Source organism: Haemorhous mexicanus, chromosome 25 (assembly GCF_027477595.1).
Source record: "Haemorhous mexicanus isolate bHaeMex1 chromosome 25, bHaeMex1.pri, whole genome shotgun sequence".
NCBI lineage: Eukaryota > Metazoa > Chordata > Aves > Passeriformes > Fringillidae > Haemorhous > Haemorhous mexicanus.
The window spans coordinates 1,468,094-1,494,247 of NC_082365.1; the positions used below are offsets into that span (position 1 = coordinate 1,468,094).

At 60.0% G+C, this 26,154-nt stretch overlaps 3 protein-coding genes and 2 long non-coding RNA genes across 18 annotated transcripts in view; 3 read left to right on the plus strand and 2 right to left on the minus strand.

Annotated features, from left to right (window-relative positions):
• The window catches only part of TEAD3 (TEA domain transcription factor 3), a 24,636-nt gene extending 16,372 nt beyond the window's left edge, over positions 1-8,264 (plus strand). For 3 of the 5 annotated variants that reach the window (XM_059867771.1, XM_059867772.1, XM_059867770.1), the window contains 10 exons: positions 30-92; positions 2,594-2,605; positions 2,946-3,083; positions 3,290-3,333; positions 3,437-3,498; positions 3,993-4,126; positions 4,247-4,420; positions 4,583-4,723; positions 4,917-5,069; positions 5,617-8,264. In XM_059867771.1, the coding sequence (XP_059723754.1) occupies positions 30-92; positions 2,594-2,605; positions 2,946-3,083; positions 3,290-3,333; positions 3,437-3,498; positions 3,993-4,126; positions 4,247-4,420; positions 4,583-4,723; positions 4,917-5,069; positions 5,617-5,730 (1,035 nt within the window). In that variant the 3' untranslated portion in view covers positions 5,731-8,264. The remainder of the gene's footprint in view (positions 1-29; positions 93-2,593; positions 2,606-2,945; positions 3,084-3,289; positions 3,334-3,436; positions 3,499-3,992; positions 4,127-4,246; positions 4,421-4,582; positions 4,724-4,916; positions 5,070-5,616) is intronic. The other 2 variants (XM_059867767.1, XM_059867768.1) reach the window with 2 other exon arrangements.
• LOC132338348 (uncharacterized) lies at positions 7,980-9,341 on the minus strand. Of its 2 annotated transcripts, none has more exons than XR_009489434.1 (2): positions 9,192-9,341; positions 7,980-8,218 (listed from the first exon to the last, which is right to left on the minus strand). It is a non-coding gene; the product is annotated as an uncharacterized LOC132338348 (long non-coding RNA). The 2 variants fall into 2 exon arrangements; XR_009489433.1 differs by having other exon boundaries at positions 7,980-8,221; positions 9,192-9,337.
• Positions 8,826-13,398, plus strand: SMPD2 (sphingomyelin phosphodiesterase 2). Of its 5 annotated transcripts, none has more exons than XM_059867759.1 (11): positions 8,826-8,894; positions 9,900-10,002; positions 10,442-10,538; positions 10,625-10,701; positions 11,029-11,122; positions 11,211-11,300; positions 11,634-11,716; positions 11,812-12,034; positions 12,108-12,212; positions 12,290-12,446; positions 12,671-13,398. In XM_059867759.1, exons 2-11 carry the CDS (start codon positions 9,953-9,955, stop codon positions 13,012-13,014), a joined length of 1,320 nt encoding a protein of 439 aa, XP_059723742.1. In that variant the 5' UTR covers positions 8,826-8,894; positions 9,900-9,952; the 3' UTR covers positions 13,015-13,398. The 5 variants fall into 5 exon arrangements, with proteins under 5 accessions (XP_059723742.1, XP_059723744.1, XP_059723743.1 ...); XM_059867761.1 differs by having other exon boundaries at positions 8,876-8,894; positions 9,854-10,002; XM_059867760.1 differs by having other exon boundaries at positions 8,877-8,894; positions 9,828-10,002.
• MICAL1 (microtubule associated monooxygenase, calponin and LIM domain containing 1) overlaps positions 13,210-26,154 on the minus strand; it is a 13,545-nt gene continuing 600 nt past the window's right edge. The window contains exons 1-26 of one of the 5 annotated variants that reach the window (XM_059867753.1): positions 25,796-25,949; positions 22,080-22,287; positions 21,724-22,002; positions 20,842-21,049; positions 20,652-20,759; positions 20,384-20,482; positions 20,151-20,306; positions 19,845-19,945; positions 19,310-19,567; positions 18,795-18,910; positions 18,586-18,712; positions 18,257-18,329; positions 17,717-17,867; positions 17,457-17,644; positions 17,266-17,372; positions 17,132-17,182; positions 16,958-17,035; positions 16,450-16,624; positions 16,274-16,356; positions 15,705-16,164; positions 15,469-15,587; positions 15,206-15,304; positions 14,988-15,081; positions 14,811-14,910; positions 14,640-14,713; positions 13,210-14,535 (exon numbers count right to left, since the gene is read on the minus strand). In XM_059867753.1, the coding sequence (XP_059723736.1) occupies positions 14,405-14,535; positions 14,640-14,713; positions 14,811-14,910; positions 14,988-15,081; positions 15,206-15,304; positions 15,469-15,587; positions 15,705-16,164; positions 16,274-16,356; positions 16,450-16,624; positions 16,958-17,035; positions 17,132-17,182; positions 17,266-17,372; positions 17,457-17,644; positions 17,717-17,867; positions 18,257-18,329; positions 18,586-18,712; positions 18,795-18,910; positions 19,310-19,567; positions 19,845-19,945; positions 20,151-20,306; positions 20,384-20,482; positions 20,652-20,759; positions 20,842-21,049; positions 21,724-21,984 (3,417 nt within the window). In that variant the 5' untranslated portion in view covers positions 21,985-22,002; positions 22,080-22,287; positions 25,796-25,949 and the 3' untranslated portion in view covers positions 13,210-14,404. Of the gene's footprint in view, positions 14,536-14,639; positions 14,714-14,810; positions 14,911-14,987; positions 15,082-15,205; positions 15,305-15,468; positions 15,588-15,704; positions 16,165-16,273; positions 16,357-16,449; positions 16,625-16,957; positions 17,036-17,131; positions 17,189-17,265; positions 17,373-17,456; positions 17,645-17,716; positions 17,868-18,256; positions 18,330-18,585; positions 18,713-18,794; positions 18,911-19,309; positions 19,568-19,844; positions 19,946-20,150; positions 20,307-20,383; positions 20,483-20,651; positions 20,760-20,841; positions 21,050-21,723; positions 22,003-22,079; positions 22,288-25,795; positions 25,950-26,154 lie in introns of those variants that run through there. The other 4 variants (XM_059867751.1, XM_059867752.1, XM_059867756.1 and 1 more) reach the window with 4 other exon arrangements.
• LOC132338349 (uncharacterized) overlaps positions 25,984-26,154 on the plus strand; it is a 10,214-nt gene continuing 10,043 nt past the window's right edge. The window contains exon 1 of the long non-coding RNA XR_009489435.1: positions 25,984-26,145. This is a non-coding gene — a long non-coding RNA (uncharacterized LOC132338349). The remainder of the gene's footprint in view (positions 26,146-26,154) is intronic.

Sequence of the window (26,154 nt, forward strand, 5' to 3'; positions counted from 1 at the left end):
CCCCCTCTCCTTCTGCTCTCTCTCTGCAGGTCTCTAGCCACTTGCAGGTTCTTGCCCGACGGAAATCTCGTGAGATTCAGTCCAAGCTGAAGGTACGCCCTGCCTCGCCTGGCTCCCGCCCGCTGGCGACTAACGCACTCGGCTCTGCGGTGTGCTGCTTGCTTTCCTGTTTTACCTCTCTTGTTTTGGTGTTTTTTTTTCTTCCCCCTCACTTGGCTCCTTGGGTCAGATGGTTTTTACAGGCTTCGTTGTGGGATGCCCAGAGAGAGGTGCAAGGAGGGGCAGCAGAGCCCTGCTCGTTGCTCCAGGAGGGTGAATGTGGTGCCAGATCCCCTCCTTGCATCCAGGCAAGGACTCTGCCATGGGGAGATGTGGCTTTAAACCCTCCTCTGGTGATGTGTGAGGGCTGCCCCCTCTTTTGGGCCATCAGAGGTTCTCCCACAGGAAGAAGGGCCCCCCAGAGCAGGCAGTGAGGTAAAATGAGGTTCAAGCAAGGTGTGCCAAGGCCCACTCCCCTCCACAAGTGAGCCTGACCCAGCTCAGAGCAGGTGCTGGTGCAATGTGGGCAGAAGCAGGGGGCCCCCAGAGGTCCCTGCAGGTGCCAGCCCAGAGGCTTGTGATGCACCAGGGTGTGAGCACTGCCAGGGGCACCACAGGGGTGTGAGTGGCAGCGGGTCCAGCTGGGGCCATGCTGCTGGGGACAGTGCCAGGAGCCAAGGGAGCCAAGTGAGAAAAAAATGGATCATTCTCTCTCTCATTTCTGGTTGGCTTTTCTTTTCTTTTCTTCCTTCCTTCTTTCCTTCCTCCTAACTGGAGCCCAACTAACCTTTCCATAACTGTTCCCACCAAACTTTGTGGTGGCAGTGGGGAGGGTGATGATGGGGGGGCATGGCCAGGACTGAGGGCATCACCAACCCTGCTTGGGTTGGACTCACATGATGTGAGGTGGGGGACAGAGAGGTCCTCAGTGTACTGTCACCCACTGGGGACAGCCATCTCCTGCCGTGTGCCTCAGTTATCTCTGCACTGTCACACCAGGGAGCAGCTCCTTGGGTAGCCCCAGGGGTGATTTGCTGCCTTGCTTTGAGTGAGAGCCCAGGAAATCTTTCAGCCTGCTGACCTTGAGGTCCCAAAGGCATCACCAGCTCCCCCTGTCCTGGGTGCTGTGTCCATCTCCAGCACTGAGGCTGGCAGTGCAGGCCCCTGTCAGACCTGGAGCATTTTCATCCTCAAGGCTTCAATAAACTCCAGCTCATGCTGCCTGGGAGCCCACCAAGATGTGCCCCCAAAGTCCTTCAGCAGGGACCCCCGTGCCCCATGAGAGGGACTCCCACAGCCAGACCAGGGTTTGGTCTGCTAGGAGAAACCAGGGAGAGTGTCTGAAACTTATTTTGGGATGCTCCTTTGGGCTTCTGTGCCTTAAACCCAGTCTCCAGCCCCAAGAGGAGCAGCCAGGGGGCAGGAAGCAGGGTCAATAGCAGCAGAAGCCTTTACAAAATTAAAATAAAATCTTGCCACATGGCACAGTGCAGAACAAGGGGAAGTTGGAGGCAGGAGTGACCCCAGGGGTCCATGGCTGTGCTCTCCATCCTCAGCCATGCTGCCTGAAGGATTCTGGCGTGGAGCAGCCAGGGCAGAGATCCCACTGAACAATACTTGGAGAACACAGAACATCCCTTCTCAAGATCAGTGCAGGCAGCCCCCTGCCCTCAGCCAGCACTGTGGGGTGACCCATGTCCTGTGGGATGAAGACACTTCCACGAGCAGGATCTGTATTTTTGAGCTGCAGCCACGAGCAGGATCTGTATTTTTGAGCTGCAGTCAGGTGTGTGTTCGTGCTCCCGGCATGTGGCTGCACGCCCGCCCTCCTGCCCTGCCCCAGGTGGAAATAAATGAAGCATTGATCCCTGGGGAAGGTTCAGAGGGAAAGCAGAGGGTGTGCTCTGGGACCAGCATGAACGTGTCCCAGCAATGCAGGTGGAGGAGCAGCCCAGCTCCGGGCAAGACCTGGGAGCCCTGGAGCTCCTGCCCAGCAGTGCTGTGACTTTTGGAGCAAAGGGAAAAACAATTGGTCTCCTCTGTCAGTGCACACACAGCACAGGGGGTGAGCTCAGGGTTTTCCTTACAGTGCCTGTGGGGGAGTTGGTGCCCAAGTCCCAGGGCATCCCAGCAGCTTTTCCTCTCTGTGTCCCAGCCACAAGCACTGGGGGCTTCAGAGGAGGCTGTAGAGGATATTAAAAAGCCAGGAAAGGCACAGGCCTGGCTCACCACAGTGACCTCTTAAAAGAGTGGGTGGGGGACTTTGGCATCCCATTCCTGGTGGGATTAAGCCTGGGCATCAGTGGCCACCATGAGCATCCTCTGGTGACCAGCCAGGTCAAGGGCTTCACTCGCCAGGTCGGGCTGTGGTGATGAGCCAGTTGTGCTGGTTTCAGCTGGGGTAGAGTTAATTCTCTTCACCCCCATGCCTGTGCTGTGGAGAAAATTAACCCTGCCCCAGCTGACACCTGCACTGACTTAGGGGAGCTGTACAGAGCACCCAAAGGTTCCCATGACACTCTAACCTTTTTTTTTTCCTTTCTTTTGCCGACAGGCCATGAACTTGGTAAGTTGATCTGGAGTCTGAAATTCCTTTTGTTCCCCGTTGCATTATGCCCTCTCCAGTGAAGGGGCTAAAAACCCTTCACATCCCCAAGGGGGGAGGGCCACCAGCAGCGGTGGGAGGGGGGCATTTTCCAGACCCATCAGCTTTTGCCCAGAGGATATTGGCAAGCCTCAGATGTTAATTAATGTTTGAGAGGGGGTGGGGGGATCCCTCTGCACCGGTCCCTGGCTGGGCTGTGGGATTGGTGCCAGCTTTACAAAACCTGTCAGACACGCTGGGATGAGGGAGCTCAGTCTGCCCCTGTAACCCCACTCCCCTCTGTCCCCCCTTTTCCCCTCAGGACCAGGTCTCGAAGGATAAGGCTCTGCAGAGCATGGCTTCCATGTCCTCGGCGCAGATCGTGTCAGCCAGCGTCCTGCAGAACAAGCTCAGCCCCCCCCCTCCTCTTCCTCAGGCCGTCTTCTCTGCTGCCCCCAGGGTGAGGACAGCCCCACGCCCCCCCATGGGGACACCCCGGGCTGGGGGGGACACCAGGGCTGCACTGGGGGCAGGGGGATGCTCAACAGCCATTCTCAGCTGTGGTGGCAATGCAGGGCTCCCTGCTGTTTGCAGCAGGTGAGGAGGGAAATGCTGGGAGTGGGGACAGTCAGAAGCCACTGACTCTTCCCTGTGCTGTTTTCCCAGTTTTGGAGTGGGCCTATCCCAGGACAGCCTGGACCCTCTCAGGAGTAAGTACAGACCCCTCCACACCTGGCACCAGCAGGACCCCACCTTGGCAAAGGGCCGGGGCATCCCAGGCTTGGGAACCTGATGATTCTTTTTCCTTTCCAGCATTAAACCGTTTGCACAACCAGCTTACCCCATCCAGCCACCCATGCCTCCATCACTAGCCAGTAAGTCATGTCCTTACCCCCTTGGAGGGAACCCAGGGTCCCTGGCAGAGTTTGTCCTCTGTCCCCTCCCACACATGGTGCCACCCACCTGTGTGTCCTCCCCAGCTCTACTGGGGGAAAAGCCTGGGTTGAAATCCAGCAAAAAGCTCCACAGTTGGCAGCACTGTCCAGTCCCTTCCCACCCAGGACAACCCATGTTTTATCCACCCTGTGCTGGGTGGGAGGTGGATATGGGAGGTGGGGGATACAGCAGCATTGCAGGGGGGGCTCACCCCCATGTTTTATCCATCCTGTGCTGGATGGGATGTGGATATGGGAGGTGAGGGATGCAGCGAGGACAGCAGCATTGCAGGGGGGGCTCACCCCCATGTTTCAGCCACCCTGTGCTGGGTGGGATGTAGATGTGGGAGGTGAGGGATACAGCAGCATTGCAGGGGGGGCTCACCCCGGTTCCTGGCTGCCCCTCCACCCCCGTGCCACTCCCCCTGCCCCAGGTTACGAGCCCTTGGCTCCGCTCCCGCCAGCTGCCTCGGCCGTGCCAGTCTGGCAGGACCGCACCATCGCCTCCTCCAAGCTGCGGCTCCTCGAGTACTCCGCCTTCATGGAGGTGCCCCGGGATGCCGAAACGGTAACGGTCCCCTCCGTGTGCCACCACCCGCCCGGGATGGCTCCCGTCCATCCCCGTGCCCGGTGGCATCTTGCTCCTGCCTGACCTGTGCTGCTGCTGTCCCCACCCCGCTCCCTACAGTACAGCAAACACCTCTTCGTGCACATCGGCCAGACGAACCCCTCGTACAGCGACCCGCTGCTGGAGGCCGTGGACATCCGCCAGATCTACGACAAGTTCCCCGAGAAGAAAGGCGGCCTCAAGGAGCTCTATGAGCGTGGACCCCAGAACTCCTTCTTTCTCGTCAAGTTTTGGGTATGCTGCTGGGAGGGTGAGGGTGGGGAGGGTCGTGCTTGAGCTACAGGCTTGTTGTGGCAGAGCTGGAGCACCCTGGGCAGCTCTGAAAGCTGGTGGACCCCATCGAGAGCTGGGTGTGGTGGTGCCTCATGGGAGCCTCTGTCCCTCTCCTCTCTTCAGGCGGATCTGAACAGCACGATCCAGGACGGGCCAGGGACTTTCTATGGTGTCAGCAGCCAGTACAGCAGTGCAGAGAACATGACCATCACAGTCTCCACCAAGGTGTGCTCCTTTGGGAAGCAGGTCGTGGAGAAGGTGGAGGTGAGTTCCTTGTCCCACTGCATCGGGAAGGGGCCGGAGTTGGTCCAGGGCGGGTCCTGGGATGGAGAAAATCCCAGAGCTGGGTGTAGGACACATGGCTGCCTGTACCATGTTTATGGGTGGAGTGGAGAGGACATTGCCATGTCCCACCAGCAGCCATGGGACAGCTGCTCACCCTGGCTGTCCCCTGCAGACGGAGTATGCGCGGCTGGAGAACGGCCGGTTCGTCTACCGCATCCACCGCTCTCCCATGTGCGAGTACATGATCAACTTCATCCACAAACTCAAGCACCTCCCAGAGAAGTACATGATGAACAGTGTCCTGGAGAATTTCACCATCCTGCAGGTACCTCCCCTCCTTTTCCAGGGGGTGTGTCCCACCAGGAGTGTGGAGCCCGCACTTGCATCGACCCTGCTGGCCCCGCGTAGATCTGGCTGTGCCTGGGCCCACACAAACCCTGAATTCCAGGGAGCAGATCTTGCTGGTGCTGTGCCCAAGCCTGGACTAGTCTACCACATAATAGGGAGCAAAATTTTCATGGTGCAATTAAATTGGCTGTGCCTGAGTTTGTTTGACTTCACCAAATAATCTGTAGCAGTTTTTGGTGGTGCAAATGCAGTGGCTTGGCCTGAGCCAATGCAACCTCCTCCAGACAAACTTTTGGTGGTGCAGTTTGGGCTGTTCTGAGCCTGTGCAACATCCCCAAAACCAGGTAGTAAATCTTGATGGTGCAATTAAATTGGCTGTGCTTCTGCCTGTGTGACCCCACAAATAATGGGTAGAAAATCTTCTCATGGTGCAAAGTGGCTGTGCCTGAGCCCATGCAACCCCCCAGGTAACAGCATCTGCCCACGGGCACAGCACTCCCCTGACACGCTCTGCTCTGCTGCAGGTTGTTACGAACAGGGATACCCAGGAAACCTTGCTCTGCATTGCCTTCGTTTTCGAGGTCTCCACCAGCGAGCACGGCGCCCAGCACCACGTGTACAAGTTGGTCAAGGACTAGGGGCCCTTGGGGACAGGCAGGGGCACGAGGGGCGTGCAGGGGAGGGAGGGGGCCCTGCAGAAAAGCCACCCTTTGGGCCTGTTGCCTTGTGAGAAGTCATTTGAAGACAGGAGGAGGAAGGAGGAGGAAGGAAAACAATAGCCAAAAAAGACTGACTTGTGATCGCAGATGTTTTCTACTTAGGAACAGTTTCTTTTTTTTTTTTTTAATAAATAAATAAAATTACCAAAAAAAAAAAAGAGAAAGAAAAAAAAAAAAGAAAAAGAAGAGAAGAATGGGAAAGGAAGTGCAGGGAGAAAGGAAACCACATCTGGTGCTGGAGAGGGAGTGAGCAGCCCTCGGTGTTGCTGATGAAGGCCAGGATCCCACCGTGCCACCAGCAGCAGCAGCAGGACGTGGGAGCAGAGAAGGACCCCTCCTTTCACCCCAGCCTCGCTCAGAAGTGGCCCCAGCCCTGAGTGGAGAGGAGAGCAGCGAGCATGGACAGTCAGGAGGATGCAGCACCGTGCCAGGTCTGAAGCTGATTGGCGTGGCAGCAACACTGGCACTGGCCTGGCACTGCGTGGCACAGCCTGGGGGACATGGGGACGGACGTGCAGGGCAGAGTGGAGGAGGGGGACACTGCCACCCCCCAGGGATGCTCCTTCTTCATGCCCAGCTGGGGCACTGGGAGCCAGTGGCAGTGAAGGCATGAGGGCATTGACAATGCAAACCATGGGGGTTTATGGCTCCTTTTTTTCCCTTTTTTTTTTTTTTCCAATGAAAGTGCTTTTTAATACTTTTTAAAAAGACACCATGCTTGTAATCAGGCTGATGGCCCTCTGCAGTGCCCAGGTGCTGCCCTCCCACCCTGCATGGAAGTGTCTTGTTTAGGGAAAGGTTTGGGATGCCTCCATCTCTGGCTGGGATTTGTGGAGGATTCCTTGTGCTGTGTTCAGGAATTGCACTTGGGGGTGGCCCAGACTCAGTGTCCCCACTGTGGTCACTTGCTGAGGAGTCATGAGTAGAGAGCAGTGAGGGCAGATTGCCTGATTTAATTTGTATATGTACATTTTCCTTGTTTCAGGTTGGTTTTTTTTTGTTGTTCCTTCACCTTTTTTTGCCTTTTTTCTGCAATGACTGTTCCAAACTGCTCCATCCACTCTCCTGCATCCTGTGGGAAGTGGCCAGGGAGGTGCAGGGAAAAACATATTGAGCAATGCAGGGCCAAGCTGTCAGTGGGCAGAGTTTGGGACAGAAAGGACAGGGACAGAGAGGTGACAGAGAACAGAAGGGGTGCCAGGATAAGGGACTGGGTCAGCTTGGAGGTATTTTTGTGGCTGCAGCCCAAAGTAAGCCAAGGCAGAGTGCCCAGTCCTGAGGCTGCAACTGCAAGGGCAGAGTCTGGGGAAAGCAACCCCAGGGTGCAGGAGGGTCACAGAGGGACAGAGGTGGCAGGGAGCAGGGTGGCAGGAGGCTGGCAGGGGGACAGAGAGCCTGAGGTGGCCAGGTCTGGATGGGTTTCTCATGTTGGCAGGGGAGTGAAGGCAGTGGGAAGGAGGGCAGGAGTGTTTTGAGGGGCACTGCAGCTGCTTTGGGAGGGGGACAGGGCAGGTTTAGGCTCAGTGCTGCCAGTGCAAGGAGCAGGAACAGCCCCAGAGCTCAGGAAAGCACCTTGGCTGCTGCCTTGATGCCACGTGTCCTGTGAAGCACGGGGACTTTGACCTCTTGCTACTGGGAAAAGCCTCCCATCCCTGTGGGATGGGGCAGAGCCATCCCAGCCCCATGCCAGGCCAAGGGCTCAGTGGTGGGACTGGACTGAGGTGGCTGCTGTGAGCAGGGAGGGAAAGAGAGAGGGAAAAATCCAAGGCCAGGCACTGGCAAACCATGCCAGGGCTGTGCTGGGCCAAGTTCTCATATGTAGCATGTTTGTTTGTTGTTTTGTAGGTTTTTGGGTTTTTGTTTTTTTTTCTTCTGTTTCACTCACTGATCTAAAACTCTGGGAATGAAAACTCAAAACTCCCCCACCATAAAACACAGGCGTGCCCACTCCCAGCCCTGATGGGGGGATGAAGCTCTTTGTTAACTGGACAGGTTTGTGCCTCCATCCCTCCCTCCCTCCCTGCTGCCTGCACGGAGCCCAGGGCTCACACTGCACCCACGCACACAGACTGGTGCCCCCAGCAGCCCTGGCTGGGGTTTGGTCATGATCCCAGAGACACTTTCTCAACTCCCCCAGCCCCTCCGTTCGCCTCCAGTGTATTTATGAATTTCACATGAAGTACTGTTTTATTTTTTTAAAGACTTTGTAAAGCTTACCAGGGTTACAATCACCATTTTTAGAGCTGCGTCAGTCCACAATGTTAAAAATCCATTTTTTTATGTATTATATTTTTTGTGTATTTTTTTTTAATCCAGCTGTGATGGGTTGTATCATATATTTGTTGTGTTTACTGTATCTGTCCAACTTCAAAGAGAGGAGACTGTGGAGCTCCGAGAAAACTACGGTCTGCTGAAAAAAAACATTAAAATTATTTGTTCATGGGTTGGCTCAAGCGGATCTGAAGTTCCTATTTTATTTCTTGGGATTTTCTTCGACAGACAGGACTATGAGAGCTGCTGCCATGTCCCATGTAACCCTTGGCTGGGTAATGCTTCTCCTGGGAGCCGAATTCTGGGTACCAGGATGCCGCATCCCGCCGTGTTTTGTGTTTTGCTCTAGTTTGCATCTTTGCTGCAGAGTTTGCTTGGGAAAAGTTGGGTTGGCCATGGCAGAACCTTCCCTGTGTTTCCCCGCAGCATCCCTGGGTTCAGGAACACTTTTAGGGGGTCGCTCCCTCAACCACAGGGTGACAGAGCGGTTGGTGTGTCACCCCCACCCCTCCAAGCGCTGCTCGCGGTGTCCCAGCTGTCGGCACACACACCCCATCCTACACTCAGGGACACCCACGCGTTCCAGCACCGCCCGCACCCGCTATCCCTCCCGCACCCCCGGCGCGCCCCGTTACACCCATCACACCCCGTTACACCCACCACACCCGCCGGGGCCCCTCCGCCCTTCCCGGCCCCATTCACCCCCCCGGGCCGGCCCCGGCTCCGATCCCGGTCCTGCCCCTTCCGCCCCGCTCCGCTGCCTGCCGGGACGCGTAGTCCCGCGGCCCCGCGCCGCTCCCGGCCCGCCGCAGGTCCGCTCCCGGCCCCGCCGGTCGCTGCTCGCCCGCTCCCCCCGCTCCCGCCGCTCCCGGCCCCGCTCCCCCCGGTCCCGCTTGCCCCGGCCCGCTCCGCCTGTTGCTCCGCTCCCCCCGGCCCCGCTCCTCCTGCAGCTCCGACCCTCCCATCGCTCCGCTCCTCCGGTTCCCCGCTGCCGCCCCCGCTCGTCCTGCGGCTCCTCTCCCCCGCTAGCCCCTCTCCCGTCCCCGCTCTCCTGTTTCCCCGCTCCTGTCCGCGCTCCCCCGCTTGCCCCGCTCCTGTCCCTGCTCCACCTGTTGCCGCTGTCCCGCTCCCGTCCCCGCCGCATCCCGCGGGGAGCGGGGAGCGCCCCCGGGGGCTCAGGCTCGGGGGAAGCCGCCGGCATTAATTAGCGCGGCTCAGGAACGGGATGATCCCGCCGGGGCTGGCAGAGCCTGGCTGCCCGCACCGGCATCCTGGAGCTCCGGAGCTGCTCTTTTTGGCTTCTAAACCGGAAATTGGGACAAGCGCGCGGGGTCAGGCAGAGGGGAAGCGGAGCTGGCGGAGAGCTGGGGCTGCTCCGGAGCTGCTGGCTCCTCCGGGGTTTGGAGTCCCAAAAAGGGTCCGTGGGCTTCCCGAGTGGGGAGGTGTGTGACAGTGTCCCATGCCCGTGCCTCGCAGCTCCTCTTTGAAACCAGGATGAAAGTCCCTCCTGGAGCACAACTCGCTGACAGGCAGAGCCCTGTAGCCCACCCCTGGCCCACCGGTGTCCCCAGCCACTGCATGTGGGGTGACATGGGTGGTTTGGGTACATGGATCCCTGTACAGGGGCACTTTAGGGTTTGGGGTGGTCCTTGTGTGCAGGAAAGGAGGCAAATGGCCTGGAGTACCCTGAGCCCTTTTCCTTCCTTCCTGGCCTTTGCCTTGGCTCAGCCCTTCTGCCTTCCCAGCCTGCCTCCTTGGCTCTGTCCTGCAGCCTGCACCGGCTCCCAGGGGCTGCCACTCCTACCCGCTCCCCGCAGGTGCCCCCTGTGCCCGGCGCTGCCCGCTGACCCCCGCAGAGCCCCGACAAGCCATGGAGGGAGAGCCCACCCTGCGCCTCCGGATCTTCAACCTCAACTGCTGGTGAGTCCAGACTTTGCCAGGTCTGTGCCAGGCTGTGTGGGAGAGATTGGGGGCACCACACTGGGGAAGGGGTCCCACCTTGGGATCACCTTCGGGTCCCCTTCATTTTGGGGTCACACCGCTCTCCCCTCCCCAGAGGGTCATGAGGTGCTTGTCTGGGTAGTGCCTCCTGTCCCTTCCATGCTTGTTAGCCCCAGAAGAAACCCCATTTGCACCCCGAGCAAGGATGAGCTGCCTCAATTCTGCAGGCAGGAGAAGCTGTCCCCAAACAGCCTCCCTGCATTTTGTCCCCATGTCCTCACATGGCCCTTCCATCTTTCCCATGTGCATTCAGCTGGTACTGGAGCCCTCTTTCTCTCCCTCATTTCGGGTGACGATGGCCCCAAGAGCCCCATGACCCTGTCCCCACCAGGCTTTGACTGTCACCCCTCTCTGGCAGGGCCATCCGCTACCTGAGCAAGCGGCGGCAGCAGCGCGTGCGGCTCATCGGGGACACGCTGCGCCAGGAGGGCTTTGACCTGGTGCTGCTGCAGGAGGTGAGGGCAGTTTGTGAGCTGAGTGCACCCATTCCCAGCCTGGGAGATGGGCAAGACTGTTCTCAGCCTGTCCCTCTGTCCTCCAGGTGTGGAGCGAGCAGGACTACAGTGAGCTGAAGGTGAAACTTGCAGGCTGTTATCCCTTCTCCCATTATTTCCGCAGGTGAGAAGGGCAAGCTCAGCCTCCTGGGGCTGTCTGTGGGGCAGTGCCAGGGCTGTGCCATGTCCCTGGGGCAAGCTCAGCCTCCTGGGGCTGTCTGTGAGGCAGTGCCAGGGCTGTGCCATATCCTCGGGGTTTGCCACTTGCAGAGACCACTGCAGGTCCTTTAGGTCACCTCTGTCGCTGTGGGAGACCCCATGCCTGGGCAGTGGGGTGATCCCAGGAGCACACTGGGATCTGGGCACCCAGGGAGTCCTCCTGGCCCAGGGCTAGGGCGAGGCAGATGTTTTGGGAGCCACATCTGCTCACTGTGCTTCCTCCTTCCCACAGCGGGGTGATCGGCAGCGGCCTCTGCGTCTTCTCCAGGTTCCCCATTCTGGACACACTCCTCTACCAGTACTCACTGAACGGGTACCCCTACATGGTAGGTGGGGTGGGGGGCACGTGGCACCATGGTGTCCATCCCCACAGAGCCTCAGTAGCCCTGACCTGCCCTTCCTCCCCTTGGGCAGCTCCAGCACGGGGACTGGTTCTGCGGCAAGTCCGTCGGTCTCGTCGTTATGAAGATCTCAGGGATCATCTTCAACGTCTACGTCACCCACGTGAGCAACCCAGGGAAGAACCCAGCATGGGGGCAACAATGGGGAGGAGGGGAATGAGTGGCCCTACCCCAGTTTTACTGTTCCCTTGCTTTAACCCTGCTCTCCACCCTCTGCCCTGGATTATGCACTGATTTAATAAAATATTGCTCAGGACAGGGGGCAAGGACCCATAACCAGGTTGTGCACTGGGGTGAGCATCCCAGACTCTCCCCAGAGGGGGTGACATAAAGACAGAGGTGTTGGCAGGGACTGCTTGGAGGGGTTGGGTGGGTTTGCAGGGAGCCTGGGAGCAGGGCAGGAGTCACAGCCCCTTTGCTTTCCCTCTCTCACCAGCTGCACGCTGAGTACTGCCGGGACAAGGACGCCTACCTGCCCCACCGCCTGGTGCAGGCCTGGGAGCTGGCACAGTTCATCAGGTGAGCAGCCGTGGGGTGTCCCCCTGCAGGCCCCCAGGACACGTGTGGTCACCCCTGCCCCTGGGGCTTGCACTGCAGAGAGCTCCCGTTTGCAGGAATAAGGTGGAGGAGCACTGGGCAGGTCCCAGTCACTCCAGTTGGGTTCCAGGCAGGGCAGGGAAGGACAGCCACCCCTGTCCCCACAGACACACCTCAAAAGCAGCAGATGTGGTGCTGCTGGGAGGGGACCTGAACATGCACCCTGAAGATGTGGGCATCCGGCTGCTGCGTGGCTGGACGGGGCTGCAGGACGCCTTTGCTGAGGCCATGCACTTTGAGGTGAGCTGAGGGGCTGAGGGGGGGGTCCCTGGGCACACCAAGAGCCCCCAGCTCACCCAGGCTCTTGTCTCAGGGCTGTAAGAACGGCTGCACCCTTGTCCCTGACAACTGCTTCACTGACAAGTCAGAGCTGCTGCCCTTCCCGCTGGGCATCCGCATTGACTACATCCTCTACAAGGTAACAGGGATGGCTGCCCACCAGCTGTGAGTGGTGGGGGTGAGGCACTGCCGTGACCCCCGTGTCCCCTCACCCAGGCCATCTCCAGCTTCACGGTGAAGTGTGAGGAGCTGAAGACCACCACGGGGCGAGCCCCAGGCATGGACATCCCCTTCTCTGACCATGAAGCTGTGATGGCAACACTGCACATCCAGAGGCAGGGACAGCCTGCAGGTGCCACCCTTGGCACAGCTGGTAAGTCGGGGGGCTGCTGCCAGCATCCACTCTGTGCTGGGGGGCTGCTGGATGGACTGGTGGGGTTGCATGGAGCTCTCTGGGGATGTTTCCCCTTGTGGTGCTGCTTGAGGAGGGCTGCAGAGTGGTGGGCATGGGGAGAAGGCTATTGAGGTGGGCTGGGGGGGGCGTATAGGGATGGTATATGGGGGGTCCCACCCTGCTGAGGCCCCCTGTCCCCACAGACCCAGCACTGGCAGATGTGGTGACAGAGGCACGGACAGAGGTGGGCGCGGGGCTGCGGGCGGCGCGGCGGCAGCGCTACTCCTCGGGCAGGATGGCCGTGCTGGCCCTGCTGCTGCTGCTGCTCCAGGCTGCAGCTGCACTGGCCACACTGGCAGGACTGGGCGCAGAGCAGCCCTTCCCCAAGCTCTCCTTCTGCCTGCTGGCCTTCCTCGCCCTCGGCGTCCTCGTCCTCGCCACCGGTCTCCACCTGTTTCACACCATGGAGGTGAAGATGCTGCACGGCACCGAGGACCAGATGTGGATGGTGCTGAGGGCCCTGCAGGAGCGTCCCAGCGAAGGCTGAGCTGAGGCTCTGGCTGTCCCACCATGTCCCCCTTGGCCACACCATGCCCCCTTTTTCATCCTTGTTTTTAGCTGACTTCAGGACTTAGGCGAGCAGCACTGCAGCCAATGCAGCAGTGCAGGTTTGGCAGCTGCCTCTGGGTGAAATTGAGGTTTTTGGGGTAGATTTATTGCATTCACCCCTGTGAGAACCACGATGGAGGCAGATTTTTATTGCTGTCTTTTTAAATACACTATTTTGTACACAGAGGGACCCACTGGGCTGGCTGGAAGGCTTGAGACACTAAGGCTCCCCTTGCTTGGGATGGCCTCAAAGTTTACACTGGTGGCTGTTCTAGCAGCCAGTCCTGACTGATGGAAAATAAAGGCAACATTTTAACCTTTGGCACTGGGTATGGGGGGGCTTTATTTGAAGGGAGGGGGTTTGCAGCAGGATTGTAGGGCTGGTACAAACACAGGGAGGGCTGGAAGAGGTGCTGAGGGGAATGGAAGGATGAGGGCTGAGCACGGGCTGGTGCTGCTAAAAGAGGAAAACCTATGCCTGGGACCCCCATCCCAACACATCTGTCATGGGCTGCCATGAGCACCATTTGGCCACAGAGGCAACAGCCAGGGACTCCAGGGGCATCTGAGGTCTGTGCAAAGGCCAGTGTGGCATTGCCAAGCAGAAGGAATCCCAAAGGGGCAAGGAGGGCACAGCCACCGGTGTCCCTTGTCCTCGGTTAGCCCTGAGCACAATTCCCTGAGGAGCTCCAGGACAAAAAGCCCTTCCCTGGCCCAGGGGACTCATGGTAGGGTTCTGACCCTGGTTTCCTGCAGAAGCTGGGGACAGCGTGGACATGGCATCCAAAAGCAGTGGTGCAGAGCAGCTGGACCAGCCCAGTCTGTCACTGGCCCCAGCTTGTACAGGCAGATGTCCCTTGAGATGGACAGTCCAGACTGGATGCCCTCAGCTGGGAAGGATGTTCCAGGGTGGCTTTGAGGGACTGTTCCTGAAGGTGCCCGTGCACATATGACATCTGCCCTGTGGCCTGTCTCTGGTGGCCAGTCACCTCCTTGCTGCTGGGAGCCACCACAGCCCCCTTCTGCAGTCCCCTGTGAGTTTTCCAGCCAGCACAAGGCAAAGGCACTGCAGCCATGCACAGGAATGCCCTCTCAGCCCCCCAAGGCTGAGTGCTGCTCGGTGTCTCCTCACATGGGCATCCACCAGCGGGTCTGGCCCCTCCATGACAGACTTTGGCAAGCAGGGAGCTGGATTTGCTGTGGCAGCTGCTGGCACCTGGGGCATCGGCACCTCCAGAGGTAGCTCAGGGTGGTGCTCAGCCCAGGACTCACTCACACACACTCTGCTGGTCCCCCAGGGAGGACTGGTGGCCCCGGGGCTGTGCAGGTCAAGCCCGGAGCTCACTGAGCCGCTTCTCCTCCTGCAACTGGATGAGGATGTTCCGCTTATTCACCACCTCCACCAGCTCCTTTAGGATCTCCTGCTCAGCCTTCTCATCCTCAGGTGTCTTCAGGGCATCTGTGGGTGCAGGGGGCCAGAGTAGAGCTGGGAAGGCCACAAGCCCTGACCTGCTCCCTGCACCGTGCAAAGGGCTCCTCTCCCTGGCACGTGCTGGCACTCACCCTCCTTGTTCATGTAACTCCGGAGCTTCTCGTCAAGCTGACACTGCTGCTCCTCCAGCTTCAGTTCCTGCACCCTGTGGGGAGGAAAAGGGTGTGCTGGGTACTGGCTTGGCAGGGGACTGGGATGAGCTGAGCCCCCACACCAACCAGGGAGCATCCCCCAAGCCTCACGCGATCATGAGGTCTGACTCCTCGGTCATCAGATTGTTCTTCTTCTGCACCAGGTACAGCAGCTGGTTTGTCCACTGTGTCTGCTGGTCAGCCACGCTCTCTGCAGGACAGGGGAATGGTCAGCGGGGTGCAGACCCCCATTGCAGGCTCACAGTGCTCCGTCCACCCTGGCTTTACCATTCTCATCCCGGAGTAATTTCTCCAGCTTGATGCCCTGCTGCTCCAGCTCCCGGAATGTCACCTCGATCTCCTCCAGCCGCCTCTGGATGGCCTGTAAGAGAAGGGCAGCACTCACCTGCAGGCCAGCACCTGCCAGCATGTGCCCACCAGCAGCAGGATGCAGAGGACAGGGTGCAGTGCCACACTGGGGACATGGCTCTCCCCTCTGGGGTTACCTGGGCTCTGCAGAACCTCTTCATCTGGGATTCCCTGGTCCGGCGGGCCAGTGTGCGCTTCCAGGTGGGGTATTTCTCCTCTTCCCTGGGCTCTGGGTACTGTGAAAGGATGGTGGCACGGGCAGGGGGGTCAGTCCCTGCACCAGGCACCTCCTGCCTTGGCAGCCACAGCTGAGCCAGACCTGATGCCTCTGTGAGAGGAGCAAGAGCCCCAGCTCCCCCCTGTGCTGGTGGTGCCACCATCACTCGGGGAAAATCCTCACCAAGTCTTTCATGATGCCAAGGCCTGTGTCTTCCACCTCCTCTTTCTCCTCTTCTTCATCTTCCTCCTCCTCCTCCTCCTCCACTTCCTCCCCCTCCTCACTGTCAGTCTCCTCCAAATCTGCCCAAGAAAAAGCTGTTTCAGGCTGGTTCCTCATGAGCAAGATCTGGGATACAGCAGGGTCCTGCAGGGCCGGAGATCTCTGCTCACCTGGAGACTCCAGTTTGTACCACCTACCTTTCTCCATGTCAATTTTCTCCTCCTCCTCCTCCTCCTTCCAGGCGCCTTGTCCCTGCTGCAGGGCAGGGAGGGCCCCAGGTGCTGCTTGGAGCCTCAGACGAGCTGGCTTCAGTGGAGGATTGGGCTCAGCTTCACTGGTGAGGTTCAGTGTGGACAGACTGAGCTTCTCCAGTGGCGTAAGGATGATCTTCCTCCTGCCCCCAGTCTCCTCACCCTCCTCTGCTGCTCCTTGGGGCTCCGCTCTGGGAACCTCCTCTTCCCTCACATCCCCCCCAGGCTGTGCCAGCAGCTCCTGCTCCTCCATGTCACCAGAATCTGCAGTGTCCTCAACGTCCCCAGGCTCTTCCCCTGCCTGTGGGGCTGCTGGAGTGGGCTGAAGTGGACTGGGTGCCCACTCCATGGGGGACACACATGACCTTCCATCATCTGAGGGCGGGCGGGCAGCAGCATCAGCATCCTACAGCAGAGCCAGAGCAGAGGGGCGATGCAGCACAGGCCCACACCCAACCACCCCCCGATACATTTTGCCTTTCCTCCATCACCTACAGGGATTTAGGGTGATTTACCCCATCAGGCAGCGCCGAAGCCTCATCCCGGGGCAGCTCCATGCTGGCTGGATTGGGGTAGTGCAGCGAGCAGTAAAAATTACCTGGAGGGAGGGGGTGGGGGTGAACTCCTGTGACAACCTGCGAGGCGGAGAAGTCGCACCCCAAGCATTCCCTCTCCCCAGGAGCTGCCTCACCATCCTCCTCGTCGAAGGCGTAGTCGCCCAGGCGCAGGGTGGCCCCGCAGCGCCGGCACTGGAAGCAGCCGCGGTGGAAGAAGCGTCCCTCGGCGCTGGCTCGCTCCACGATGTACACACGGCGCCCGCAGAAGTAGCAGGCGTCGCTGTTCTCCCCTGTCCTGTCCCTCGGTGGCTGCGGGAGGACAGGACAGGCAGGGCTGGCACCGGGGGCCTGGCACCCACCCTGCCCTGTGGCTGTGCCAGCAGCCATGGGGGCGCGGGGCAGGGCTTTGCCCCTCTCACAGCGCTGGCTCTGGGTGCTGGGGTGGCTGAGGGAGCGGCAAGCCTTGGCTCTGGAAAACCAGTTGGGTCAGGAAACAGGCAGGGAGGAGCTGGGAACATGTGGGCGTTCGCTTGTGCAGCTCTGGTCCCAGCCCTTGGCTTGGCCCTGCCAGCCACTGGTGCCCTCCCGGTGTCCCCCTGCCCTGAGCTGGACCCTCTGTCCCAAGGTGACACAAGGACCAACCTGCCCTGGGTCCATCCCGGTGGCTTGTGGCAGCTCGTGGGCACTGTCCAGAGTGTCTCCATCCAGCCCCGTGTCCAGCTACAAGTGACCCAAGGGCAGGGTCAGCCCCCCACTCTCCCCCCAGGACAGCTGCACCCCAGCAGAGCCCCCCTGGGGCACCTGGGGCAGCCCCACCTCGGTGTCCCTGCGGCTCCTCTTGGCCTCACTGTCCTTCTGGGCACCGTCCTGCAACTCCAAAGGGGGTGGTTAGGGTGGGGACTGTGACAGGGTTTTGGTGTGCCACCAGGGTGTGGGTGGGGGTCCCTCACCTGGCTACGTTTGTGTGCCAGGTTCCGGCTCTTCTGCAGCTTGCTGAGGAAGAGGATGGCCCCTCGTGTGCCAGGGGGAGACAGTGGCTTCTTGCTGACCTCCACCTCTGCACAGGACATGGCCATTTTGGTGGGACCCAGCCAGCCCCAGTGGAGCTCAGGATGGGACAAATCCCCCCAAAATCTCATACCTGGAGAGGTCCCAAAAATTTGATAGAAGTGGCTGAGGTAGGTGATGAGGTCCAGGCAGTCAGGCTCTGTCAAGGTGGCCATCTCAGCACTGGAGAGGACAGGCTGGATGCCCAGCTCCTGCTCTGCTATGTCCAGCAACATCTGGTGGGTCTGAATGGCATCCTGGGGGTCTATGGAGTCAAAGTCCCTGTGGGGAGACATGGCTGCCATCAGGGTGGGCTGTGCAAGGTGGAGGGTGCTGGGGGCTCCAGGCACTCACACCAGGTCGGGGCGGAAGCGGTGGATGAGGGCACAGAGGGCCAAGCCACTGGTCCAGGAGGTGCTGAAGTTGGTCACGGCCACGCCAGGGTACCCAGCCGTGCTGGCCTGGCACCAGCTCAGCAGTTCTTCACAGACAGCTCCAGAGGCCACTGGGGAGGCAGAGACAGGGGACACCCCCCCAGTCCACCTCCTGCCTCAGACTCCATGATTTAAGAGGAAAGGGATCCCATGGGAGCAATCTGAGATGCCCCCTGTGCCCCCCAAAGTCTCAATAACTATGTTGAGAAAGCATGTGTCAATATTTCATGGCTCAACATCTGTGCAGCCTGGAGGGGCACAGCCTCCTCCCCAGAAGGCAGCAGGGGCCTGTGTCCCCATATGGGCCACAAGCAGAGGGAATAGAAGCCATTGGTGTCACCAGGACAGCCTGCTGGACACAGGCCAGGGCACAAGAAACAAGGATGGGGAGGAAAATCAGGGCAGTGGCCACTTGGGCATGGGCTGCTGGAAGGGATGGGGCAGGACTGGCTGCTCCTACCGGTGCTGAGCCGGGCATCGCTCTTCCTCTTGTGGTCCACCTCCACCATGCCCACCAGGTAGAGGTCCCTGACCTGCCAATGGGGACATGCCAGTGGTGGGTCACCACCTGTACAGAGCCAATGCAGGGAGGTGGCTCTGGCAAGGGGGAGACCCCCTGGACACCCCCCAAAACCCTGCAGAACCCTCTACCATCCACAGTGCATTCGGTGTTCTGTGAGCTTCAGTCTCACACCCTTTGGGGACAGGAGACTGGGTAAATTAGTGTCACCCTGACAGCCAGGGAGGCTGGGCTGGCTGGCTGTCCCATGGCAGGACCTGGGCAGGTACCTGGCTGGCTTTGATGGCCTGCAGGTTGATGTTGGGGTAGCGCGTGGCCGGGTCGATGCTGTACTGACTGACGTTCTTGTTGGTGTTGTCCGGGGATGTCTGCGAGAGGCGCTGGTAGATGCTCTCCCTGGGTGCAAGGGACAGGGCTGATGTCACTGCTGCCATCCTCACGTGCTCCAGAGCCAGCCCAGCAGGGTGGGGACACTCACCTCTCAGCCAGCACCTCCAGTGGGGGTGTCCCTGCCGCCCAGCGCCGCACCATCCACGCTGCGTCGAAGGCGGCGAGGAAGCCCCTGGCCACGCCGGTGCCCAGCGGCCAGAAGGGCTGCAAAGGGAAAGGCAGAGCTGGAACTGGAGTTGCATGGCTGGTCCGGGCAGCTGGGAGGAGCTGGGAGCTGTCAGGCTTGGCCAGGGATGAAAGAGGGAGCGGCGGCAGGACGCGCGTGGAGAGGAGCGGTGGCCATCTGCTCCCCAGCCAGCACAGCTGCGTTTGGGGAGGGGCTGGGCTGCTCCTCCATCCTGAACCAACCCCAAATCTCCTCTGGGGCTGGAGAAGGGGATAACCTCCCCAAAACATGCCACTGCTGGGAGCCTGCCCAAGGATGGAGTGCACTGGGCAACTGGGATGAGAAGCATTTAGGGAGGGGAAATATATTGCAACCAATGCGTCTTGCAGGGAGAGGGAAATGGGGACATGAGGGGGTGCTGCAGGGGAAGCTCTCACCTCCACCAGGCAGTCGCCCACCAGCCCCAGGAGCACACGGCTCCCGTTGTGCTCCTGCACCAGCGCCGCGTTCTCCGAGCGCGTCATGCAAGTGAAGTCAAACATGTCAACGTCTGGCAGGTCCCGGTGGTTGAGGGCAAACTCCAGGTCGGGCAGGCAGTAGTTGGTGGAGAAGTTGGCAGCTTCTTTGGCATAGCTAAGGAGGGCATCCCGGTTGACATTGTCTGGGGCCAGGAGGCTCTCAATGTCCGCTTTGTCCTGTGGGGATGGGAGTCCGCTCAGTCCTGTCCTGACTGGGATGTGGGAGGTGATGTTTGTCCCTCAGCCTGGGAGCACCCAGCTCTAGGGTGCAGCTGTGCCACTGCACTCTCAGTATCCTGGAAGGATTTTTCCTGTGGCAAAGGCAACAGCTGCTGCAGTCCCTACCACCCCAGGGGTGTGCAGTTAAACCAGCATCCACAATTTGCATCCCACTTTCAAGGCTTTCAGCTGCCCACTGCTGTGAGATCCAAGGGCCACATCCTGCCCTTCTCACCTGGAGGATGACCCCCTTCTTGAGCAGGCTCTGCTTCTTGGCTGTCATGACGAAATAGTGAGTGTCATCCTTGTAGTACACGATGTTTTCCAGGTCAATACCTGGTGATAGAAAAGGGGCTGAGCCAAGGCCATGGGGTGTCCCAGCACTGGGCTCAGACACCAAATGTCCCCTGCAATGGGCTGCCATGTGGGGACATGCACCCCATTACTGGGGACAACCTGGGGCTGAGCCTCCAGCTCCCTCAGGAGGGGCAGGAGCCCCCAGCGCCCCACATGTGGGGGTTGGGACCACAAGCCCACTGACCCGTTTTGTTGTAGAGGTTCTGGAAGAACTTCTGGTTGTAGATTCGGGCCACGCCGCTGATCTCAGCCACCTCCACCTCGGCCCGGCTGTGGCGGTTGATGAAGTTGGTGGTGATGCCAATGGCCAACTTCCCTCGTGTCTCCTTCCGCTTGAACCCTGCAGGAGGGCAGAGGCATGAGCCCCCACCCAGCCCCCCATATTGCTCCTGGGGCTGCAGGGACACCCGTTGTCACCTTCAGGGACAAATTTGCCACCGCCAGCTGAGATGAGGACGTCGAACTCGTACTGGGTGAGGGGAGAGGAGCTGGGCTGCAGCACAGCATGCCAGCCACCTGCAGGGAGAGGGGTGGCCATCAATGTGCTGGTCCCCAGGGAGCAGGGAAAGGGCTGCATCTTATTCCCCCCCAAAAGGCATAGCAGAGAAATTGGGGAGCTCAGAGTGGCCACCCACAGCCCTGTCCTTGTCCCCAGGAATGCCACCCACCCTGCAGAGTTACATACCTGCCTTGTCCGTGGGGGGAACAAGGCCCTCGAACCGCACATTGATGTGCACCTCCACCCCCAGCAGCAAAGCCACCTTCAGCAGGATCAGCTGCAGCTGCCGGATACCTGGGAGGGGAGGGAGATCCTCAGGGCTGCACCCCTGAGTGCTGGGACCCCCCACAGCCAGCCTGGTCCCCCCAAAACTCACTGATGTGGTCCAGCGTGCCCGTGCAGAAGCGCCCGTAGAACTTCTTGGCGCCCAGCGCGCGCAGGTCGTGGATGGTGAAGGGCCAGAGGTGCAGGACGTTGTTGCGGGAGAAGGAGTCGCGCTTCTCCAGCAGCACCACGCGGGCTCCCAGCAGCGCCAGCTCGATGGCCGCCCGCAGCCCGCAGGGGCCGGCGCCCACCACCAGGCACTGCCAGGGCACGGCACGGCCAGTGAAGGGGGTGGGCAGCCCAAAGCAGGGTTTGGGTGAACCCCCCAGAGCTCCCAAAGGCAGCACCTCCCCGCCTGCTGCGTCAGGATCTGGCCCTCCTCAGGATTGCCCTGATTGTCCCTGCAAAGTGGGGTGCCCCCCACCCCCTGGACCTTGCCTTCACCCAGGGCAATGGCAGCAATTAAAGCATTGGGGGAGATAAGGTGCAGGTCTGCTGCAGCCCTGACTGGGTTTGGTCTCCTGAGAGCTTCTGCACAGGGCTGGGACAACGAGGAACAGCAGTCAGGACAAAAGCCATCATCTGTGGGACAGGTTTAGAGATATATCCCCAAGGGGACATCCTACTTGGAATGCTCCTATCTCCCAGAAAGGACTTGACAGTTCCCTCAGCCCTGCCATGGGATGTCCCCAACGAGAAGCAGCTGGGAGGAGGAAGGACGCTGCTGGCTGGGTGGCACTGAGGTGGCATCATGCCATGGGGAGCTGAGCAGTGCTAATTAACATCCTGTCCCATTAAACTCCATCAACCTCCCGCCTGGCACATCCTGCATCCTCCTGGGATGAGAGCCAGAGTGTCCCAGGGGATGTTCTCATCCAACACAAGGACTCTGGGCACGGAGAGACCCAAACCCCCCACCCCACATCCCAGTTACCTTGGTGCCAGCACAGGCTGTGCCCTGGTCGTAGTCCTTGTGCCCAGCTTTCTTATCCAGCTTGCTCCACAGGGCCTTGGCATTCCAGTAGTTGAGGGCAGCCTTGAGGCCGTGGTAGAGCTGTAGCCCACTGCCCTGCAGGCCCAGCTGCTGGCACAGCTCCAAGAAGCAGCCCAGCACCTCCTGGCACTCCCCAGCACGCAGGAACCTCTCAAAGATGGCATGGGCAGGGTTGCCCGGCTCTTCCGCTGGCACACTCATCCCGTGTCACCCAGAAGCCTGGCAGAGGGACAGCAGAGGTCAGCAGGGAGGGGACCCTCCTGGATCCCCACCCCCAAACACATCCCATACCAGACCTGGTGTCTCAGTGCCAGGTTTCCCAGCTGCAGGTGCTGTCGGGTGGTGATGGCACTGTCACAGCTGGCACTTTGTGGCAGCAGTGAAGGAACTGTCCCCGGATGCTGCACCCAGAGAGCCACAGTGTCACCCTGCCACGGTGGCTTCAGGGCAGGGCATGGGGAGGGCTGTGGCTGCAGTGAGTGGCTTCCTCCATGCAGCGGATACCTGCAAGAGCCAAGAGCAGAGCGAGTTGTTTTGGAGCGAAGATACCACTTCCTTCCTCCACAGCCTTGCCTTCACTATGGGGGGATGGGAGGGAGCTCCTGGCTTTAGGAATCAGCCACACAGTTGCTGCAGAAACCAGCAAGACCAGCCCTGGGGCTGGAGCTGGAATGGGGTGACCTTTTCCCCCACCTCCCCTTCTACCACTCCTGGAGCGGGTGGAAGCAGATTAGCACAGAGGAAACACCAGTGAGGAAATCAAATAAAAGTCAAATCACCCTACAAGCAGCGCCATCATGCCACAAAAGCCATGGGAAGAGGGATGCAGCACATTCTCCCTAAGCCTCCCAAAACCCCCTGTCCCTGGCATCTCCCAGGGGACCAGTTCTCCTGGCATCTCTCTCCCACTCCCAGCACTGCCCTGAGCACCAGCCTGTGCCCTCTGCCTTGCCAGCCCCAGCACCAAAACCAAAATTTTGCCTTTTCCAGCCACTGTGGCCAAGCCCCAGGGCTGTGAAGGCTGGCTGGCTCCCCCAGCCCAGCACAGGCACGGCAGAGACACGGCGCTGCCAAGGAGGATCTGCAGGAAAAGCTCGGGAAGACGCAGAGCTTCCACCTTTGAACCGCAGCTCTTTGCCCTCCCGCCCCCGAGTGTTATCGCGGGCACGTGGCAGCACCTGGAAGGTGGCAGCCACCCCTGCAGTGGGACAAGAATGTCATGAATAAATTAGGCAGCCCTCGGGAGGAGCAGGCTGGGGGTGTGCGGAGGAAGGAGTTCCTTCAGCGCTTAAATTTTGGCCGGAAAGGCCGAATTCTGGCTGGATTTCTAGTTCAGCCTCACTCAGGACTTTCCCGATACCAGAATGTGCCTTGCAAAGCAGTTCTGCAGGTCACCTTCCCTCCATTCACTTCTGCAGGTCACCTTCCCTTCCAGCATCACACTCAGGAAATCCGGGCATGTTAACCCTTTCCTTCCTGGGCAGACATAGCACAAGGCACCCAGCGGGGCACAGCAGGGGCTGGCACACACCAGAGTGGCAGCGTGGGGACAGAGGACATGGCTCGTGCATTCATGACAGGCCTGTGAGACCTGAGGACAGATTCCTGCTCTTGCCCTGAGAGCTGCTAGTGAGACAGGATGAGCCTGGGGAAACTGAGGCAGCACTGAGAAGCTCCCCAGAGAGTTTGCAGCTCTCCCACCCATCCTTGTGCCATGGAGGCTGCCCAGGCAGCACTGGCTGCCCGGCACCAGTGCCCCGTGCAGATGGGTTGTCCTCCAGGAGCTCAAGTCCTTGCACTGGCACTTGCCTAGGTCACCACAGAGCAGCCCCAGGCAGCATCTACTCCAGCCTCAGCAGCCCCTGGCTCTGGAAAAAGCCCATCTCGGCCTTGATTCCCACTGGACACGATGCCAGGGGCAGCGTGCTGCCTGGGAAAGCTTTCCAGCCCCTCCGCTTTGGCAGGGAGGCTCAGAGGAAGCAGAACAACAAGCCTTGTGTTACACAGTTTCCTACAGAAAGGATTATCCTGCCAGCACTCTGGCACCCTCAAACCCCCTTGACAACTGCAAGCAAGGTCAGAAACTCCTAGGAAAACTCAGTTCCTGCAGGCTTGATACAAAACCCCAGCTTTCAGCCCACAAAGGCCAGGGGCAGGGGAGGAGGGCACAGGCTGTGCTAGGCTGCCTCTGGCTTTGCTCCTTCCATCAAAGCCTCTCGCATTTCTTCCCTTAACGCTGTTCCTGCAAGCAGGGGGGAGGAGGGCGGGTTGCAGCCAGCCCTGACTCATCTCATGTCAGCTCTGGTTGGCTGCAGAAATGTCCATGGGGACACCACCCGGGTCTGGACATGGGGAGCACCCCTGGAGCAGGGACACCCCATCCCACCTTGTGGGTCAGGGTCTCCCTCTGGCCCTCTGGCCCTTCCAGGAGAAGCAGCCTCTTGGGAGAGGGTGGGGGAAGCTGCTTGGGAGCTCACGTGGCTCCCAGGCACATGGAAATAGGGTGGGAAAGGACACAGCTCCAGAGCTGATGAAAGCTGGGAGGATTTTCAGCAGATCGCCTCCCTGCTGCTGCACTGGCTCCCAGCATGGATGGACTGTCCTGGGTTTGGGATCCAGGCTCCCAGCAAGGATGGGGCTGTCCTGGGTTTGGGATCCAGGCTCCCAGCATGGACAGGGCTGTCCTGGGTTTGGGATCCAGGCTCCCAGCATGGACAGGGCTGTCCTGGGTTTGGGATCCAGGCTCCCAGCATGGATGGGACTGTCCTGGGTTTGGGATCCAGGCTCCCAGCATGGATGGACTGTCCCAGGTTTGGGATCCAGGCTCCCAGCATGGATGGGGCTGTCCCAGGCTGCTGAGCTGGGCTGGACCCCAGGAGAGCCCCTCCAGTGAAAGGCCAGGGGCAGGATGGAGAGTTTCTTGTGACCACCCAACAGCTTGGCCAAAGCCCTTGCTTTCAACCACCAGCTGAGCTGGGAGGGTGTCAGGAAGGGGTGAAGGCACTGGAAGTTCTTACAAACGTTATTGTGCTCAGGAGAAACATCCCAGGTGTGGGACTGGGCAGGGAGACCACCCCGGCCAATGCCACAGAAACTTGCCTTGATTTGGGTGGGTTTTAATCCCCGGAGGGAGGGAAAAATCCCTGTCAGCTCCTCGGGTGTGAGGTAGGAATGTGGGTGCATGAGCACACCCCAGCTTTGCAAGGCCCCAGTGTGGAGCTGTGGGGATAAGGGCTGAGGAGAGGGGACAAACCTGCATTAAGTTTTGCCAGGGATCCACACACCACAGCCTGGCCACAGCCCGGGGAGCCCCAAGCACAGACAACACTTGGGGAGAAGCAAATGTGCCCCCCTATTTTTGCTGCTCAGCCTGTCCCCCTGCCCAACACCAGCCCACGGAAGGACCTGCCTCTTGCAGCTGAGGAAGAGGAAGTCTGGTCACAGCCAGGTTTCACACCCCACATCATTTTCCTCTTCCTACTTCTCCTTTACCCCAAAGCACATCTGAGACAAGGACATCTCCGTGATGATGCACAGAGCATCCCTCGTGGATCTTAGCAAAGCTCTTCCCCACCCTACTCATCACCGGGAGCACCGGTGGAGGAGGAGGAGGAGCAGGGACTGCTCTCTTTCCCCTTTGTCCCGAGGGCAGCAGAGGTCAGCGGCTGGAGGGGAAAAGCAGCGAGGATGGAGCAGGGGGGACGCCGCTGCCACCCGGAGAGGCTGCGGGGAGGGGTCAGCCGGAGAAAAAGCGCTACCCTGCCACGGAGCGTCCCAGGGACAAGCAGGACACGGGTTCGGGGGGGCTGAGCCCTGCCCAGCACGGCAGAGTCACCGCTCGGTTTTGTCAGCCCCGTCCCCGCCTTGCGCAGCGATGCTCGCAGCGCGGCGGGCGGAGGGGACCGGCGCTCGGGATGCTGGCACCGAGCGGGGGGACACGGGGCCGGGGGGCAGCAGAGACCTGACCTCCCCACGCCCAGGGATGCTCTGCCCATCCTCACCCTCCACTCACCTCCACAGCCCCTCGCAGGGGGAAACTGAGGCACGGACCAGGGCGTGGGGAGGGACCGGAGCTGGGCGCAGCCGGGCGATAGCGAGCAGGAAACGAGCTCCGGCTCCGCAAGCAGCAGCTGCCGGCCGGCCCGGCCCTCCTCTCCTTTGCCCTCCCCTCCTCGGCCTTCCCCTCCCCTCGCCGGCCCGACCCTCCCCCGCGGCCGGGGGGACCCGGGCCGGGCGGTGCCGGGAGAGGGGCGGCCCCCGGGCCACCTCTCTTTGTGCCGCTGCAGATGTGGCGCCGGGAGGTTTGGAGCAGCGGGACGAGCGGCACAACGCAACTCCAGCTGGGTTTTTTTATATTTTAGGGTGAGAAAC

Excerpts from the sequence above, each read along its gene's own strand:
- SMPD2 (XM_059867757.1), top strand. The coding sequence starts at position 9,308 with ATGATCCCGCCGGGGCTGGCAGAGCCTGGCTGCCCGCACCGGCATCCT. Across the intron at positions 10,539-10,624 it reads ACCTGGTGCTGCTGCAGGAG|GTGTGGAGCGAGCAGGACTA; the intron begins GTGAGGGCAGTT and ends TCTGTCCTCCAG. Across the intron at positions 11,717-11,811 it reads GAGCTGGCACAGTTCATCAG|GAATAAGGTGGAGGAGCACT; the intron begins GTGAGCAGCCGT and ends TCCCGTTTGCAG.